This window comes from Chrysemys picta, chromosome 5 (assembly GCF_011386835.1).
Source record: "Chrysemys picta bellii isolate R12L10 chromosome 5, ASM1138683v2, whole genome shotgun sequence".
Taxonomy (NCBI): domain Eukaryota; kingdom Metazoa; phylum Chordata; order Testudines; family Emydidae; genus Chrysemys; species Chrysemys picta.
The window spans coordinates 3,014,179-3,034,914 of record NC_088795.1 but is presented as its reverse complement, the minus strand read 5'-3'; the positions used below and the strand labels follow the sequence as shown (position 1 = coordinate 3,034,914).

At 44.2% G+C, this 20,736-nt stretch overlaps 1 protein-coding gene across 1 annotated transcript in view; it reads left to right on the top strand.

The window, feature by feature from the left end:
• ERI1 (exoribonuclease 1) overlaps positions 1-15,213 on the top strand; it is a 28,014-nt gene extending 12,801 nt beyond the window's left edge. The window contains exons 3-7 of the mRNA XM_065597442.1: positions 4,602-4,812; positions 7,118-7,201; positions 8,858-8,967; positions 12,186-12,300; positions 14,268-15,213. Of these exons, the coding sequence (XP_065453514.1) occupies positions 4,602-4,812; positions 7,118-7,201; positions 8,858-8,967; positions 12,186-12,300; positions 14,268-14,510 (763 nt within the window). The 3' untranslated portion in view covers positions 14,511-15,213. The remainder of the gene's footprint in view (positions 1-4,601; positions 4,813-7,117; positions 7,202-8,857; positions 8,968-12,185; positions 12,301-14,267) is intronic.
• The last annotated feature ends 5,523 nt before the right edge of the window (positions 15,214-20,736 follow it).

The window sequence follows — 20,736 nt, the reverse complement described above, 5'->3', positions numbered from 1 at the left end:
TGCAGGGTGTGGCAAGGGGCTCAGGGCAGGGAGTTGGTGTGTGGGGTGCAAGAGGGTGAGAGGTGTGGCACGGGGTCGGGGTGCAGGGTGCAGCAGGTGGCTCCGGGCAGGGAGTGCAGGAGGGGTGCGGGATGCGGCATGGGGCTTAGGGCAGAGAGTTGGGGTGTGGGATGTGGCAGGGGACTCAGGGCAGGGAGTTGGGGTGCAGAAGGGGTTCAGGATGCGAGCTCCAGCCCGGTGCTGCTTACCTAGAGCAGCTCTGAGGTGGCAGCGGCACGCACCGGGGCCAGGGCAGGCTCCCTGCCTGCCTTGGTCCCTGGCCCCGCGCCGCTCCATTCCAGGAAGCAGCTGGAACCGTGTCCCTGCAGCCCCTGGGGGAGGGGGAAAGGCTCAGGATTCCCTGCATGTGTTGCTCTTGCTGCTCCTCTAGGTACCTCCCACGAAGCTCCCATTGGCTGCGGTTCCCTGTTCCCGGCCAATGGGAGCGGCGGGGGGCGGTGCCTGGAAGGAGGCAATGCAGGAGCCCTCTGCCTCCTTCCCCCTCCCCCCCGGCCCGAAGGGGCGTGCTGCCAGCTGCTTCAGAGAGCGGCGCGGGGCCCGCAGCGCCACAGGGGGCAATCCCGTGGGTAGGAGGGGGCGGGGAGCTTGGCAGGCCACATGCAAGAGCCCTGCGGGCCGCGTGTGTGAGACCCCTGGTCTGAACAATCTCCTTCACCCAATCTGTCCCCATGCTTTGTCTAGGGTGTTAGGGTTGGCATAGCCCGATCATACAATCTCTGTTACCTCCCACCCACCTACCCTACCCCCATCCCTGTCCCTCTTCAGGGACCCTTCTTACAAGCACCTGTTACGACAAGAAGTCGATCATCTTCTACTACTAGGTGCCGTAGAACGGGTGCCTTCGCAATACAGGGGGAAGGGGTTTTATTCCCACTACTTCTTGACCCAGAAGAAGAATGGGGAATGGAGACCTATCTTGGACCTCAGGAAACTCAACAAGTTTGTACGAACTCAAAAGTTCAAGATAGACATACTGGGTACGATACATCCAGCACTGCAAAAGGGGGACTGGTTTTCAGCCCTCGACCTCCAATATGCTTATTTTCAAATTCTATACACCTCTCTCACAGAGAATACCTGCGGTTCACAGTACTACAAGTACACTTCCAATACAGAGTACTACCATTCAGCCTATCCACTGCACCAAGAGTTTTCTCCAAAACCTTAGTGGTAGTAGCAGCACATCTACACAAACAAGGGATATTGATCTTCCCATACCTGGATGATTGACTTCTCAAAGGCCCAACTCGGCAAAGAACTGGACACAGTCCAGAAGACGATCACGTTATTCAGGGATCTAAGGCTACAGCTAAATAAAAGAAAATTTACCCTAATCCCTGTTCAACAACTGGACTTCATTGGGGCACATCTCAACGCCATAGAGGCCAAAGCATCCCTATCACGGAACAGATTCCCAACACTGACAAACCTTATCTCAGAGGTCAGAGTCAGCCCCCAAATACTGGCCCGTATAGGTCTGCAACTGCTAGGACACATAGCAGCCACAGCGTTTGTGGTACAACACGCAAGACTACTACATATGCGTTGCCTAGAGGGCTGGTTGAGCTCGATATACATACCCAGCAAGCACAGCCTACACAAATGATTTACAGTACCACCTTCGGTCTTGGACTCTCTACACTGGTGGACAAGACCAGAAAATGTATGCATGGGCATCCCATTCCAACAAAAACTCCCCAAAATAGTCATCACCACAGACGCCTCGCTGATAGGCTGGGGCGCCCACATGCATCAGCACACGGTTCAAGGCAAATGGTCTCCTGCGGAGGCCCACTTACACATTAACCTACTAGAGTTACACATGGTACTCAGTGCCTGCAGATATTTCCTATCACACATAAGGAACGAATCAATTCGCATAATAACCAACAACAGGTTTACATCAATCACCAAGGGGAGGGGAGGCTCGATCTCTCTCACTATGCACCGAAGCCATGAAACTCTGGAATTGGTGCATACACCACAACATAAACATTTGGCCTCCTACCTTTCCGGCTGTCAGAACTCAACGGTGGACACGCTAAGCAGATACTTCTCTTGAGACCACGAATGGGAAGTGAACGAGGGAGTCCTGCAATCTATTTTCCACTGTTGGGGCTCTCCCCTCATTGACTTATTTGCATTCCCAATGAACCACAAATGCCAAATGTTCTGCTTGACAGTGGAGATGGGACCGCGATCACTGGGGGCACCTCCCTCATCACATGGGGGACACATCTCATGTACGTGTTCCCACAGATCCCCTTGATATCTTGAGTAATACACAAGATACGAATAGACAAGGTCATCCTGAGAGTCCCGATGTGACCCAGACAAGCCTGGTACCCTTACTGATGCGCATGGCGATATGTGCTCCTCGAGCTCTCCCTCACTATCTGGACCTGTTGTCAGAGAACAACAATTGCGCTCTTCACCCAAATCCGGATAAACTCCACCTACAAGTGTGGCTCCTGCATGGTTCCATCATGACGATCTAACCCGTTCAGAACAAGGCTAAACAGCAGGAAATTGACATGCATAATACATAATTTAAAAAGTGGAAAAGATTCTCCTCATGGTGTCAAGAGAAATAATTGACGGCCTCCACAACGCCACTACCGATAGACTGGAATACCTGTTGGAGCTAAAATGCTCGGGTTTAGCAACGAGCTTGATCAAAGTACATCTTGCATTCCATCATGATATCAGAGGGACCTCGATCTTCGCGCACTCTATTACTAAACACTCCCACACAGGCCTCCAGAACATTAACCCAGAGGTTCGCCAACCTATTCCCGCCTGGTATCTCAATCTGGTATTGAAATGCCTCACTAGACCACCATTTGAACCCTTAGCCATTTGTTCCCTACTGCATTTGTCCATGAAAGTGGCATTTCTGGTCGTTATTATTTCCGCTGGATGTGTGAATGAGATATGGGCCTCATGGCTGATCCTCCCTACACAGTATTCTTCAAAGACAAGGTCACACTACAACCACACCCAGAATTTGTACCGAAGATAGCATCATCATTTCATATAAACCAACCAATTCATCTTCCCACATTCCATCCAGAACCACAGGGGACTCCCAACAGAAACCGTCTTGCATACATTTAGATGTTAGATGTGCATTAGCTTTCTATTTGAAAAGGATTGAGCCTTTCCGAAAGTCCCCTAGACTTTTCATGTCTACTACTGAGCGTTTGAAAGTATGCACAGTATCCATTCAGTGATTATCTAAATGGATCTCCACATGCATTCAACAATGCTATCGAATTCAGAACATGGACCCTCCTACACACATCAGAGTAGGGTGACCAGATGCCCTGATTTTATAGGGACAGTCCTGATTTTTGGATCTTTTTCTTATACAGGCTCCTATTACTCCCCACCCCCGTCCCAATTTTTCACACTTGCTGTCTGGTCACCCTACATCAGAGCTTATTCCACATGCTCATTATTGATCTCGATAGCGTTCCTAAACAATTCACCTATAATTGAAATTTGTAGAGCATCCATTTGGGCCTCTGTCCACACATTCACTGATCAGTATGCAATCACTCAAGGCTCTGGATCCGATGCCATGGTTGGTCTAACCGTACTTACCTCTACAACACAAATGAACCTGAAGTCCCTCCCGCCCTCTATGGGGCACTGCTCTTCAGTCACCTGAAGTGGAGCACCCACATGGACAGCACTCAAAGAAGAAGAGAAGGTTACTCACCTTGTACAGTAACTGAGGTTCTTCAAGATGTGTGTCCCTTGGGTGCTCCACTACCTACCTCCTCCCCTCTACTTCGGAGTTTGCAGTAAGGACTCCATGATAGAGAAGGAACTGGAGGGATCGAGTCGTGCGTGTGCTAGATGCAGCACCAATGGCACCGCGAGATACCTTTGGCACACATGTGGCCCGCGCGGACACTGCTACCGTAAATCTCTGATTGGTTCTGGGACGCACCGACATCTGAAGTGGAGCACCCACAGGGGGACACATCTCGAAGTTCAACCATTCCATCATGTTGACTGTGATAACACAATCTGATATGGATGACTTTTTACCCTAAGTTGATTGTAATCATGCCCAAATGCCTTAATTGTACAGTTCATTTCCGCTCAAAGCAGTTTTTCCTTATATCTAGGAATCATTCATCTACCTCTTGATTTGTAACATGGCAGTTCTCAGCTAGCAACTCCCTGCACAATGGTTTTAAAAATAATTTTATTAGAAAATAAAATCTCTCTCCAGTTTTTAACCTTCTGCCATTGTAATCATTATCCAAATTGCCACCGACTTCAAGGGTGCAGGATCACAGCGTTAAGGTTTTTCAAAATACTGAAAAGTAAATCGTTCTACTTTAGGATCATTTAGCTGTTTTGAAGATAAAACTAGATTGCATAGTGACTTTGTGCATCATTTATGACTCTGTTTTAAATAAGCTGAAGCAGTAGATTTGGCTTCATTTCTGGAGTGATGAAGCAGTTAATATGAACAGAATTGGATTGGAATATGAGTTCTAATACCTTGTCTCATTCCTATACAGGGGAGTGAAAGATGTCCTGAAAAAGAGGTTGAAGAACTACTATAAGAAGCAGAAACTGATGCAGAAGGAGCCCACTAATGGAGACAGTTACTATGATTACATCTGTGTTATTGACTTTGAAGCAACCTGTGAAGAGGACAATCGGCCTGAATTTACACATGAAATAATTGAATTTCCTATTGTTTTATTAAATACTCATACCCTAGAAATAGTAAGTGACCTACTTGCTTTGCCTCTTGTGCTCTTTGCTTCAAAAAGTAGGGACTGATCGGTTTTTAAATAGTTACAGAACTTGGAGTTTAAAGGGACACAGCTAACATACAGCCAGTTTTTCTTTATTTAAAAGAGAGTGCAGCAGGAATGATATTTGCTTCTGCATTTTTTTTATTTTTATTTTTGTTTTTAAAGACCAGATATGAAGTTCACCATGTCCCTTAAACAATTTTACTTTGCATTTTTATATCTGGGTAATATACTCACTCCTGGGTTCTTCTGCCCTTGTTTGGTTTCCCATTTTTTAAATGTCTGTTTTTCTCCAAGAGCCACGGAAACAGGAGAAACAAGTGCTCTCAAATGCATAAAATAATTTTTTCCCTTAATTTTTTTTTCCAGTTATGGTAATCTTAGAGTTAGTCTATATTAGAAAACTTGCACTATTGTAATTAAGTCAATTTAATATCAATCTAGTTGCACCAGTGCACAATTTCTAAAATGGATAAGGTCTTAATTGTATATTGTAAATAATCAGGTAGAAATGTGACTTAAGTAGATGTTGCTGTATCTTTGTGTATACCTCTGTCCAGTTCAACCAACAGTCATTTAGAGTAGAGTCCTCAAAATCTTCCCTATGTTGACAACATCCCTTAAGATCCTCTCCATTTTCAGAGAGACAAAACTAGAATAATACCTGGTGGTATACATGGTGGTCTAGATCCTCAGAGTGATGTTCAGTTGGCTACCGGATAGGATTGTTTGTGGTTTAGTTAATAGTTCCTCATGTATAAAATGGGGATACTTAAAACAGATTAAGGGACTTGCTGAAGGCCTCACTGCCAATCAGAGCTAGGTTTAGGAGCCAGGAATTCTTGGCTTCCAGCTCTGAGCTCAGTTCATTACACCAACTCCAGGATAAGGCAGCATGTTCCTAAACATGGAGTTTTCTTCAGTTTGGCTTTCTTATAGTGCTGGTCGGAGATTAATCAGTAGTGTTATGTCTTCACAGCAGAGTTAACTCAGATAATCAGCACCCAGGTTAGCTTAGCCTGAGTATGAGCAGCAACACTGCAAAGCCACACCTTCATTCAAAGTTGTACCTTCATTAGTGCTGCACTAACTGGGGTCCCATTTTTCTTTATGCTGTAGTAAGTTGAGCTGCTCTGATTCTTTCCCAGTGAATTGTGGGAGAATTTTTTTCCTTCTGGGCACACAAGTGGGCTTTGGGGAAGGCATTGGAGTATTAACCGCATTTTAGTGGTTTAGCCTGCATTCTCACTGCAAAGTGGGTGGGTTATGAGCCCAAGTGAAAGCCTCACTCCATCTTTAGCATGTTGAGCCAACCAGTTCAGGTTGAAAACGCCGTTAATCTTGGGTCAGAGGTCTTTGTGTGTGGATGGAAGCTGGATGAGGAGCAACACCTGAATAAGAGCCCCGGGTTCACTCTGCAGCGAAGGCAAATGTTCGTTACCCTGTTGGGACCTCAGTGCATAATCTCTAAAGCCTGGTCTGCACTTAAAACCTTTGCTGCTATAGCTACCTTGGTTACAGGTATGATTTTATTTATTTATTTAAACAACATAGCTACCAGTAAAACTAATATATATTCAATTATACTAGTATGAGCTCTCTTATGCTGAGAGAATTATATCCACACTGGAGAGTATTTTGGTATAGCTAACTGGTATAACTACACCAGCAAAACTGTCTAGGCTTGGTAAGGTCTACTTCATATGGCCCTACAGAAGTTAGTAGTAGCCAAAGATTAACTCTTGGGCTTTCCATTTGATGGAGTGCAAAAGAGAGAGAGGATCATGCAGTTAGCAACATGATGAAACCCAGCATATATATGCACCTCAGCTGATAGATATATCAGGAAGCTTTAGGAACTGAGGTCATCCAACAATCAAATCATATCACATCAGAGTGCAGCCCATGGCTTCCCTGTAACTTCAGTTGATGAGGGAAAACAAGCAATTCCTAGTCATCTATCAAAGATGACACATGGAAGCAAATATATTTATGTAGATTTTATTTTTGGTAAATGATTTTTACCTTGGAACCGTATATCACAAAATTTTTGTAGTCATTTATTAATTACATTATTGCAGTCCCGTTTATTTGGTAAACTTCAAATGATGGACAATGGCTAATAAAGAGGGCTCAAATATGAATATTATCTGGCTGTTTGATAGTTAACCATTCTTTTCACACAAGGCTAAAAATCCTATGAAACCTGACTTGTGATTGTACGTTTCGCCATGTCGCTGTACAATATTTGACTTTTTTATCCTCTCTTGTAGGAGGATACCTTTCAACAGTATGTGAAACCAGAGATTAATCCCCAGCTTTCAAACTTCTGCATCAATCTGACAGGAATCACTCAGGTAACATCTTCCATATCTGTCAAGTATCAGGGGGTAGCCGTGTTAGTCTGTATCTACAAAAACAACAAGGAGTCTGGTGGCACCTTAAAGACTAACAGATTTATTTGGGCATAAGCTTTCGTGAGTTAAAACCTCACTTCTTCGGATGCAACCGAAGAAGTGAGGTTTTTACTCACGAAAGCTTATGCCCAAATAAATCTGTTAGTCTTTAAGGTGCCACCAGACTCCTTGTTATCTTCCATATCTGTGAGTCCAGACACAAGCAAAGTTGGGAGCTCAGAGGAGAAGCACAGATTTATTCCAAGTCCAAATATATGCAAACCTGTGCAGATAGCCCAAGGATTACATGACTGTTAAGAATTAAATCTTTGCTCTTTTTGCTTGAAGATGGGTTTTTAAAAGAGTTATATTTAGGGGAATTGGAAATGTAGACTTACAACAATAATACGTCTTTGAAAGTAAGTACAGTTTAAGGCCTAAAACCCTTGAAGTCCTTATTAGTTTTCTTAGGCCTTGTCTACACTGCCACTTTACAGCACTGAAACTTTCTTGCTCAGTGGTGTGAAAAAACGCCCCCCCCTGAGCGATGCAAGTTTCAGCACTGTAAAGTGGTAGTGTAGACAGTGCACCGGCTGTTCCCCTTGTGGGGGTGGGGTTTTTTTTTTTTTTTACAGTGCTGGGAGAGCGCTCTCATATTGTATGCAGGGCAGGGGGTTGGGGTGCGGGAGGGAGTGCGGGGTGTGGGAGGGGATGCGATGTGCAGGAAGGGGCTCAGGGCAAGGGATTGGGGCAGAGGAGGGGTTTGCCCACCCTTAGTGTAGATGTTCAATCTGTCTTTGGTGCATAGACTGAGGTATTGTTTCTGATTTCTGTGTTCAGACCTCATGTGTGTACAGTAAATGTCTGATGAACATCAAAACTTGCTGCTTTCGTGGTTGTGTTTTGGTTTTTGAGAGAAGGGAGTTTTTTGGTTTCTGTTTTTACTTCCACCAACAATAAAGATTGTGCATTAGTGATAATTCCTCTTTAATGGCTGGACATGGATCCTCTATAGCTGCCAGTTTCCTGCCTGCCCAAAGAATCTTAAATGGTTGCAAGATGACTGGTAGTGGTTTTAGTTTAGTTCTGGATTTTAATCTAAGTTCTGTCACTGGCTGACTACTTGATTTACTGCAGGTCATTTAGATCCTGATTTTTAGAAGTATTGAGATGTTGTTTTCAGTGTTGCAATGCCTAACTGATTTAGGAGCCTAAATTGACTGTCAGTGGGATTTAGGCTCCTACATGTCTAAATCCTTTTAAAAAGATTTAGGCTGCTAAAGCAACTAGCCATTTTAACAGTGAGTGCAGCAATGCCTCAGTATCTTTAAAAATCTGGGCTCTTAAGGTCTGATTTTCATTCCCACCCTCCCATAGGTTGTGTTAATTGGATCTTTGAATACTTCCCACCTATGAAAATCAGGCCCTTAAGCTCTCTTTGTCTCTGAAACTGGGATAATGCGTAGCCACCTCAGAGGGGTTTTGTGATCCCCTCTTGTTTAAATGTTTTTAGTTCATTGGAAGTATGTAGTGTTAGTTCCTGTTTAACTGTAATGTCTTACACTACACATTTTCTTTTAGAAAACGTACCTGACTTTTGTTTTTATGTATTCTCAGGACCACGTAGACAAAGCTGATGCATTTCCTCAGGTTCTACAAAATGTTGTAGAGTGGATGAGACAGAGAGAGCTGGGAACCAAATATAGCTATACCATATTGACTGATGGGTATGTCTCGGAAAGCAGGGTGCAAATTTTATATAGTAATCTTTTAAATGCATTTTAAAACTGCGAAGCAATTCTTAGATTATTTTACTTTTTGTAACCGGTATTGCCAAAATTAGAATGTAACATTGGCCCTAAGAGCACATGAGTACTTTCTTTTTCATTTGGGCTATAGAGCTGAAAATGAAATTGAGTAGGGCTTGAATCCACTAGGTGGCACCAATTATTTTCCAGCATTCTCCTGAGTCCAAAATGAAAGCTTTACACACTTTTCATATCCTTAATAAAATTAACAAATATGAGTGCAAAATATAACATGCAGTATTGAGGTTGTGTAATTAGATTAAAAGTCATGAAAATATGAAAGTTGACTTTCTAGAAGCAGTGTTAATGTTGGCTACATATTTCAGAGTGTAGCTGTGTTAGTCTGTATCAGCTAAAAGAACGAGGAGTACTTGTGGCACCTTAGACACTAACATTTATTTGAGCATAAGCTTTTGTGGGTTAGTCTTTAAGGTGCCACAAGTACTCCTCGTTCTTTCTGTTGGCTACATAATACATCTTATGCTTTACATTACCACTACCTGTAATATGTGCTAATATTTAACCAGAAAACAGGAAAAGAAAATGCTGTATATGACAAGTTAGGAACAGTGGCCTCGTGAATAGAACACTGGAGCTGGGCTCAGGAGACCATCGTTCAGTTCCTGGCTCTGCACGGAATGTTCTTATGCGAGTCAGTCTACCCCGTGCCTGAGCTTCCTAACAGTGATAGTTCCTTATTTCACAAGGATTTTGTGAGAATAAAAGACATTAATAATTGTGAGGTGCTCAGATACAATGCTGATGAGGACTATGTAAATATCTAGATAGATGTGCAATGTAGACAACATAACATTGGTCAACTGTGAAATTTTAACATTCTGTTAACTGCCTTTGCAATCCCCCCTCCCCCCTTTTTTTAAAAATGAGATATAAGCAGGACAGGCAATTTTAAATGTTAAACTTTACATGATCTCACTGAGGCTTCATAGTGCACACCTTTGTGAAGTGAATGGTGTCTGTCATGGGGTTCACTCACTGCTGGAGGCGCCTCCTCCTGGCCATCCTTGGGATTAGCTCCGGTCGGGCATTGCACCTTCCTCCGGCGGGGGGGGGGTCTCATGTCCTCCTCTTATCCTGTGGCTCTCTCTTGCTCCAGGAATCGCAGCCGCCTCTTCGTGACTCAGCCTTCCGGCCATGTCACTATGTGGTTTCCCCTTCCAGGGAGGAGTGTAACAAAGTCTTTCCTGGACCAAATTGTCCCAGGCAGTCCACTGTCCTCTTCCTGGTACTTGCCACATCCCCAGTGGCTGGTAGGGGAACCTGTGCTATCCAGTCAGCAGCCAAGTCTGCACTCCTATTCCTTGCTGCTATTCCCCTGAGCCTTCACCTACCTTCCTGGCTTTTCCCCTCTCTGGATTTGCCAACCTCCCAACTCCCTCCACTCAGGGAGTGACTGCAGTCTATTTCCCTGCAGCTTCCTTTCTGCTGCCCGCTCCCTGGCTTTGTAATGGCCCTACCTGTTCCTGTTCCGCTGAGCTTTCTTCCAATTAGTTCCCTGCTCCTTGGCTCCTCCTCCAGGTGCAGCCTGTGGAGTTAATTGGCCTGCCTGGCCATCTTAACCCCTTTCAGTCCTGTGTGGGATGGACATGCCGTCACAGTGTCCAAGACGAGCATGTTCTTATATTTGATGCTGCTGTTGTTTGCCTGGTAAACGTTTTCTGCTAGGCTGGAAGGCAACAGTATATCTTATGTCAGGGTTCAGCAAACTTTCAGAAGTGGTGTGCCGAGTCTTCATTTATTCACTCTAACTTAAGGTTTTGCGTGCCAGTAATACATTTTAACGTTTTTAGAAGGTCTCTTTCTAGAAGTCTATAATATATAACTAAACTATTGTATGTAAAGTAAATATGTTTTTTAAAATGTTTAAGAAGCTTCATTTAAAATTAAATTAAAATGCAGAGCCCCCCCGGACCAGTGGCCAGGACACGGGCAGTGTGAGTGCCACTAAAAATCAGCTTGTGTGCCGCCTTTGGCACGCGTGCCATAGGTTGCCTACCCCTGTCTTATGTTGAGATCGCTGTATCATTGTGCCGGAAGAAGATAAAAAAATGTATTATATGAAAGCATGTAATTTAGAGAAAAGTGTAAAGAACCCTTTCTCATGGGGTCAGCAAAGCAATTTTCTCTGCCAGTGTCTTTTTCCTGTTCTGGATATAAAGGCAGCCTTAAAATATATTTAAGAATGCTAAGTTTCAGCGGGACACAATCTTTCTTTCCAAGTAAATTGTCCCAGTAGCAGCCTCTTCCCCTTCTAGGCCCCCCTGTGTTATCTTGGAAGAATATGCAGTTATGTCACAGAGAGGGCTGAGCTTATTTTGGCTCTAAGATTTTAGTAGGTGCCAGTGTCTTGCTCAGCAGTTGACTTCTTTTCAGTCACTTAACATTATTTTTATCTCCAAACCAAGAACAGAAATGGAAACATAATGGAAGTTTTTTCACTAACTTTAAATGTAGTGTTTGCTGAGCAGGCTCCTACAACAGAATGTTTACTTTTCATCCACAAATCTGACAGATTTAGAACTTACTTGGGGCACTGGGCCCTATTCTTGATTTAAAAAAATACTATGGGATCTTGAATGGTCAACTGTCATCAAATCAGTTTGATTACTTGGTTCAGGAAAGTAACCTTTACAGAGTAAGCGTCAAATGTGTTCCTGAAGTGACTTTCACTCAAGGGGAGAAGATACAACAGGATTCCTTACCAGTCAGCTGTATAGGTAGAAAAACTCACCTTTTGGGTTGGATGTGCATGAGGTTGGAAGGGTGACTGGCTTCAGAATGCAAAGTTGGAAATGCCTGGGGCCATGTCTACATCCTCCATGAGTGAGGATAAGGTCCTAAAAATAAGAGTGCTTGCTTTAATGTCTGGAGTTGACTGGAGACAGTAGCCAGTAAGTCCCTCTCTTTTGCGGATATATTTTATTGTGAATGATAACATTTTTCTTATGCAATATGTTTTTCCTCCTGTCCATCGTCCCAAAGGAAAGACAAAGAACACTTGTGCTACAAGTTTGCTATGTTGAAAATGTTTCAAATGTCTCTTTTGCTCCCATTTAAGATTTCCTGTTAAAGTTTTGTCTTTACCTTTTCTCTCTCTCCTGCTTTTTCCCCCCAAGGTCTTGGGATATGAGTAAATTTCTGAATATCCAGTGCCGTATCAGCCGTATCAAATATCCCTCTTTTGCCAAAAAGTGGATCAACATTCGCAAATCCTATGGAAACTTCTACAAGGTTTGAATTGATTGCAAATTCTCTGGGGAAAATTCAGTCTAAAGTTGGAATAAGTAAAGTCTTGCACACATTTTTATGTCAATTATTTTTTATACTCTGCTGGGTCAAGCTGTAAGACCTTCCAGTTTGTATAATTTCAGTAGCATTTATTTAGGTTGCAGGGCCTTAACAAAATGCTAATTTTGAGCACCCACAGCCTTTGTTGAATTATTGAAAATCAGACCACTGCTTAGGTGCTTAAATAAAGATTTAGCTCATGTTTTCACTGTTGTAACTTGAAGCAATCTTTTGTACAATACTGGTGCTCCTGGAGCTGTGTAGCTCTACCACGCTGGAACTAGTTCACCCAGATGTGATCATGTTTAGCATTATTGTACCAATTACTGCTTTACGTCTTCAAAAACTGTACACTACAAAGAGCTACTCTCACAATTCCTATGTGAATTATAGTAGGTAAACAGCATTATCCCCATTTTCTGAGACACAGTATTACAGGGGGCATGGGGAGGAAAGAGAGATTGCAAGACTTGCCTAAAGTCGCAACAGATCATGCGGAGCTAGGATTAAAATCAGGAATACTTAACTCATTTACTACTAGACCATGCTGCTGCTTTTTATCCTGATGGGGCTTAAGCTGCTATACTTGATCCTTTGAGGCTCTAATGAGCTCTGAGTTTAGCAGCCTGGTTAGGCTATTCAAATCAGAATAGGGCCTGGCTTACCATCTGATTCCATCATGGCAGTGAAACTACTGGATTACGTAAAAGCCACTGTAAATCAATTTTGGAATTAATTCATCATTTCCTCTACATTTCCACGCAGTTTCTTATCCAAAGAGGCTGCAGTGTTGAAGATCATTTCAAACTTTTTGATAACCTCTTCCAAACTCCTCTTGAATGTATCTAAAATAGTAGAAGGTAGTAGAGATGTTATAATTAATGTTATGTTAAAAGTGTAATGCGTGACTTACTTTAATTTTCTGGGAGACAATTGGATCTCGAATTTTACCTTTTTAATTGAACTGTGCATAGTAATACATCATTGTGAAATATCCCACAACTTGCATGTATGATTTTTTTTTTCCCCTTCCAGGCACTTATCTGTGTAATTGTCACTATCAGAGTTGTTTGTTGTCAGGTTTTGGCAAATACACAGAACACTGATAATGCTGGTGCTAAGTGGAAGGGCATCTATCTTCCAGTGCCCTGTACTTTGCAGGAATTTTTTTAAAGACCAAATTTCACATTTTAAAGAAAATTAAGAATATTATCAGAGAGTCCTGTGGCATATATTATGTATTTCCACTGCAGCAGTGTCATCTTATAATTAGACAAGTGAAGGACTCAGAATCAGGACTCAGGGTCATCTGAGTTCTGGTGCTGGTGTGCCCTGTGCCTTGGACAAGTCACTTAAGCTTTGACTACACTAGGGAAATCTTTGCAAAAATTTCTCACCATTGCTAACACTGGTCACTAACATTACTGATCACCCAAGTGTAGATGAGTCACCAGTGTTTTGAAAATCTTCCCTCATGGTGCTTCTAACTCCCTTGGGCATTTTTGAGAATGCTCCATGTCAGTAAACTGCTGCTCTGAGCAGTGTCAGATAATACTGGTGGCAGTCTGTCTGCTCATGGCTCCTACTGTTGCCAGCACTGGCAAAACTGAACTAGAGTTGGCAGTGGTGGGAAACTTTTGCAAAAATTTTCTCTAATTTAGACAAGACTCTTATCTCTGTGTGTCTGTATCCTCATCCATAAAAGGTGGATAGTCCTTTGCTACGTCACAGAGATATTCTGAGGTTTGATTGTGTGCAGAGTGCTTTGAGATATGAATCAAAAGTGGCACAGCAGTGCTAGGTAGTCCTAGACCCACAGCAGTATGAGAACTTATGCAGGATAATGTAGAATGTTTTATGCTGAGATTTTTTTGTCTGATTTCTTTAACGTGGTTCATTTTCTTTGTCAGGTTCCCAGAAACCAGACCAAGCTAACAATCATGCTTGAAAAGCTGGGAATGAACTATGATGGGCGTCCTCATAGCGGACTTGATGACTCTAAGAACATTGCACGGATAGCTATACGTATGCTTCAGGATGGATGCGAGCTGCGTGTGAATGAGAGAATGCATGGTGGGCAGCTAATGAGTGTATCATCCTCTGCCCCAGTAGAGGGAGCCCCTGGTCCGCAGATGCCCCGTTTTAGAAACTAGGTGTCGAAACATGCTGCATTATGGACCAATATTGAAGACTTAAATTAGGAATTGTTAATACATCTTATCACGTGGCCATTTCAATGAACCAGTTCTGCAATGCAAAATCTAAAAGCACCTTAAACAACTATCTCTGTTAAAATAAATGGGGGAGCATATGAACTCTGTTAATTAAAACTTGTGCTACAGCACTTTTCATGCTGATAATATTTTTGTAAGTCATCTTGGCACCTTTTCATACAAGGTCAATGTATAGTATGCTGGCAGGATGTTGAGATTTCTTTTTGTGTGTGTGTAGAATTGTTAATTGAAAAATACAAAGTGTGGTTAGCCAGTGTGCCCTCTCCCTCCCCCAGCTCGTAAGAAAGAGGATGGTTGTAGAAATGTTTAAAAAACAAATGTACTGCAATAGCTTTTAGCATCTTGATTACCCTTTGCATATATACAATGCACTTCCAGAAGAACTGTACAGTACCCTGACCAGACTGGCTTTACCTACTGTGCACATTTGATAGCCGCAGACAGCCTCCTCTTTTTATGTAAGATAGGAAAGGTGGGGGCATTCTTTACTGTTTTAATTGATTTAAAAGCATTGGAGAGGGGAGGGTCTTTTAAGGAATACAGTAGTCAGTTTCTGTCTCTTAAATAATTGAGTAGCATTGGGTGGCAAAAAACTGTATTGAATAAAAAGTTTTCATCCAGCTATTGGGATTAATTGATTTTTTTAATGTACATATAATCTGTCTGTAAAAAGGTTTTAGTGTTCAGAATTTCATGTTCTTCTAGGTAATGGGTTGGTCCACTTATTTCTTCTCTTCTCATTCCAAATCAAATTAAGTGTAACTGTTTAATCCATATCAGTCACCAGGACTCTAAAGAAAGGGTGAAGTAAAAATACTTACAATATTGAACATAATGTAGAGTATGGCTTGGTATACTTGTAGTGTCACTTGGATATTCTGTAAAAACTGTATGGCCAAAGAAATACCAACTGCATTTATGTAATGAACCATACCAAACAGTCGTGAAAATGTCAACCTTGATGTATTTTAAGAAAGAATAGCAAATACGGCAGGCGACCAGCTTGGCTTAACAATGAAATCTTCGGTGAGCTTAAATTCAAAAAGGAAGCTTACAAGAAGTGGAAATTTGGACAGATGACTAGGGAGGAGTATAAAAATATTGCTAGAGCGTGCAGGGGTGTAATCAGGAAGGCCAAAGCACAATTGGAGTTGTAGCTAGCAAGGGATATGAAGGGTAATAAGAAGGGTTTCTACAGGTATGTTAGCAACAAGAAGAAGGTCAAGGAAAGTGTGGGACCCTTACTAAATGGGGGAGGCAACATAGTGACAGATGATGTGGAAAAAGTTGAAGTACTCAATGCTTTTTTTGCCTCGGTCTTCACAGACTAGGTCAGCTCCCAGACTGCTGCACTGGGCAACACAGCATGGGGAGAAGGTGAGCAGCCTTCAGTGGTGAAAGAACAGATTAAGGACTATTTAGAAAAGCTGGACATGCACAAGTCCACGGGTCCAGATCTAATGCATCCAAGGGTGCTGAGGGAGTTGGCTGATGTGATTGCCGAGCCATTGGCCATTATCTTTGAAAATTTGTGGCGATCGTGGGAGGTCCCACAGTATTCTTGCAAGCAAGTTAAAGAAGAATGAATTGGCTGAATGGACTATAAGGTGGATAGAAGGCTGGCTAGATTGTCAGGCTCAATGGGTAGTGATCAATGGCTCGATGTCTAGTTGGCAGCTGGTATCAAGCCAAGTGCCCCAGAGGTTGGTCCTGGGGCTGGTTTTGTTCAACATCTTTATTAATGATCTGCATGATGGGATGAATTGCACCCTCAGCAAGTTCACAGATGACACTAAGATGGGGAGAGAGGTAGATATGGTGGAGGGTAGGAATAGGGTCCAGAGTGACCTAGACAAATTGGAGGATTGGGCCAAAAGAAATCTGATGGGGTTCAACAAGGACAAGTGCAGAGTCCTGCACTTAGGACGGAAGAATCCCATGCACTGCTACAGGCTGGGGACTGACTGGCTAAGCAGCAGTTCTGCAGAAAAGGACCTGGGGATTACAGTGGACGAGAAGCTGGATCTGAGTCAGAAGCTTGCCCTTGTTGCCAAGAAGGCCAACGTCATGTTGTGCTGTATTAGTAGAAGCATTGCCAGCAGATCGAGGGAAGTGATTATTCCCCTCTATTTGGCACTGGTGAGGCCACACCTGGAGTCTTGTGTCCAGTTTTGGTCCCCCCCACTACAGAGGGGTTGTGGACAAATTGGAGAGAGTCCAGTGGAGGGTAACAAAAATGATTAGGAGGCTGGGGCACATGACTTACGAGGAGAGGTGGAGGGAACTGGGGTTATTTAGTCTGCAGAAGAGACGAGTGAGGTGGGGTTTTGATAGCAGCCTTCAACTACTTGAAGGGGGTTTCCAAAGAGGATGGAGCTAGGCTGTTCTCAGTGGTGGCAGATGATAGAACAAGAAGCAATGGTCTCAAGTTGCAGTCGGGGAGGTCTATGTTGGATATTAGGAAACACTATTCACTAGGAGGATGGTGAAGCACTGGAATGGGTTACCTAGGGAGGTGGTGGAATCTCCAACCTTCGAGGTTTTTAAGGCCCAGCTTGACAAAGCCCTGGCTGGGATGATTCAGTTGGGGATTGGTCCTGCTTTGAGCAGGGGGTTGGACTAGATGACCTCCTGAGGTCTCTTCAAACCCTAATATTCTATGATGTCAAAATCTGTTAGTGTAAAATTAAACTTCATTCCATTTGGGGCCTTGCTGATAATACAACTCCATTTTCCACTGATACTTAAATGTATGTTTTAATTAGGCCAAGGCTTTCTTCTGTTTGTTTGGCTCGGTAGTGGCTCTGCACTTGAATATTAATTGACTTGAAATTATAATTTTTTGTCCTGAAAATCAAAACAATTCAATTTTTGTCATTCCAGAGTCAAAAAAGTCAGAGAAAGGAGCATTCAGGTAGTTTGTTCTCTCTCTGGCAAAAATACTTATCTGCCATCTATATTCCTAGTGTGACAAAGTTCTGTCCTTGACTCCGTGGGTCCAGCGTTTCCTGACAGATCTTGCTAGCCTCAGAGGCTCACTGTGACCCTCCATGTAGCCCTTCTCTCTCTAGAGGCAAGGGTCACGTCTACTGAGCCATTTTCATCAGCCAGCAAGGGAGGTGAGGAGAAACAACCCTCCCTTGTACAGTCTCTGTTGTCTCCCAGTATCAGTGATTAATCAGGGAGGGGAGGGAGGAGCCCGGACCCGCTCTCTACTCCGGGCTGCAGCCCAGGGACCCTAAAATTAGCAGCTATGGAAGCTGACTTTTTGGAAATAGGATGAGTACAATTCCCTGGGCTACTTCCCCACAACAGCCCCCCCCCCCCAACTCAATATCTTCTTCACAATTACCTCAGGGCCTCCTTCCTTGCACCTGATATGGATTCATAGTACTTAGTTCCTCCAACAGCACAGCTCCCTCCTATAGCTCCTGACACCCACCTCACATTGACTAACTGGGAGGCTTTTAACTAGTTCCAGCCAGTCCTTGATTGGCTTCAGGTGTCCCAATCAATCTAGCTATCTCCACTACCTTCTAGAAGGATCTTAATTGGCCCCAGGTGTCTTGATTAACCTGGAGCTACTGACATTTGGTTACCATGGTACCAGGGATTTGTTTAGCCTGGGGCTAACATACCTGTTCCTCACTACTTTACTGTAGCCATCTGGCCTTGCCCCATCACATATCCTCCCCCTCAACACCGTAGAGTTGGGCAACTTGGGATGCCAGGCAGTGTGCCTGTGACAGGCCATCAGCGTTGCCATGGTGGCATCCAACCCTGTGCCGTATGCGGAACTGGAACGGTTGGAGGGATAAGAACCACCTGGTGACCCTTGCTTTCTTTTCCTTATTCCACTGCATCCACTGGAGGGGTGCATGGTCCATCACAAGAGTAAATCGCCAGCCTAAGAGGTAATCGCGCAGTGTCTCCATAGCCCATTTGACAGTAAGACATTCTTTCTCAACTACTGCATATTTCTATTCTCTTGGGAGAAGCTTTCTGTTTAGGTAGAGGATCGGGTGTTCCTCTTCTCCCACCATTTGCGACAGAACTGCCCCCAACCCCACCTCGGAAGCATCTGTTTGTAAGATAAATTCCTTGTTAAAGTCTGGGGCTATGAGTATGGGGTCATTACAGAGGGCCGTCCGAAGGTCTATGAATGCCCTCTCTGCTGCATCGGTCCACTTCACCATGTCTGGACCTCGGGCCTTCACCAGGTCTGTTAGGGGACTTGCTATAGTGGTGAAATGGGGAATAAAACATTGGTAGTAGCCTATCACGCCTAGGAACACACGGACCTGCTTTCGGGTCAGCCGGGGCCAGTTTTCATTCACCTCTAGCTTATTCGTTTGGGGCTTCACTATGCCCCTCCCTACAATATATCCGAGGTACCTAGCCTCTGCTAGCCCTATGGCACATTTAGCAGGATTAGCAGTGAGGCCAGCCCACCTTAAGGTGCGCAGTACTGCCTCAACTTTCTCCAAGGGGATCCCCCAGTCTGGCGTATGGATGATGAAATCATCTAAGTATGCAGCTGCATAACTAGTATGGGGGCGCAGCAGCTTATCCATGAGGCGCTGGAATGTGGCCGGGGCCCCATGTAGCCCAAAAGGGAGGACGGTGTCTTTTCTTTAGCTTCTTTGGTCAGGGGAATCTGCCAATACCCTTTTGTAAGATCCAATGTAGTCAGGAATCGGGCACTACCCAGTCGGTCAACCAGTTCGTCGATGCGTGGTATGGGATATGCATCGAATTGGGATACTTCATTCAGTCGGCGAAAGTCATTACAGAATCCCATGGTGCCGTCAGGTTTAGGCACTAGAACAATTGGACTGCACCACTGACTGTAAGATTCTTCAATAACCCCTAATTCTAACATTTTCTTTACTTCGGCCTTGATTTCTTCTCTTTTGGCTGCTGGGATTCGGTAGGGTCTCAATGTTACCTTGGCTCCTGGGATCGTGCGGATATGGTGATAGGTCTCAGTCGTTCACCCCAGTTTTGTAGAGAACACATCTCAGTTGCGATTAATCATGTCAGCTGCCTCAATCTTTTGGATCGGCGTCAAGTCGGGTGATATCCTCACTTGCTCATGTAAGTTCTCCTCCTGGGGAAGGGTCTCCTGGGTGACTAAGCACGCCTCTCGATCATGCCAAGGCTTTAGAAGATTGATGTGGTAAATTTGCTCCGGTTTCCTGTGGCCTGGCTGCCGCATCTTATAGTTTACCTCTCTCATGGCTTTGATCACTTTGTAGGGTCCCTGCCACTGGGCCAACAGCTTACTTTCTGCTGTGGGCACCAGGACCATCGCTCGATTCCCTGGTTGGAACCGCCGAAGCTTTGCTTGGTGGTTATAATGGGTTCGTTGGGTCTCCTGTGCCTTCTCCAAGTGTTCCCGTACAATGGGCGTAACTCGGGCTATCCGATCCCTCATCTGCAGTACATGCTCCACTATGTTCCTTCTGGGATTTGGCTCCTCTTCCAGGCGTCTCTGGCTATATCCAATATGCCCCGGGGGTGGCGCCCGTAGAGTAGTTCGAACGGAGAGAAACCTGTGGAGGCTTGTGGAACCTCCCTGATGGCGAACATGAGGTAAGGCAATAGGGTATCCCAATCTTTGCCATCCCAGCTCACCACTTTCCTGATCATGGCCTTGAGGGTCCTATTGACCTTTCCACAAGGCCGTCTGTTTGTGGGTGGTATACAGAGGTCTGTAGGGCTTGTACATGGAGCAATGAACAGAGATCTTTCATCAACTTGGACACGAAAGGTGTCCCTTGATCAGTCAGTATCTCCTTGGGTAGCCCAACCGGGGAAAAGATCTATACTAGCTCCTTAGCTAGCGTCTTGGAAGCCGTGTTGCATAGGAGGATGGCTTCTGGGTATCGGGTTGCATAGTCTAGTACAACCAGCACATGTTGGTGGCCCCTAGCTGTCTTCTCTAGGGGCCCAATCAGATCCATGGCTATGCGTTCAAATGGTACCTCTATTATTGGAAGAGGTATCAAAGGGGCCCGCAAGTGCAGGCGAGGGCTATGTAGCAGACACTCTGGACAAGAGATGCAGTATCGCCGGACATCTTCATGTACTCCTGACCAGAAGAACCTCCGCAGGATCCTTGCCTGGGTTTTCTCTACACCTA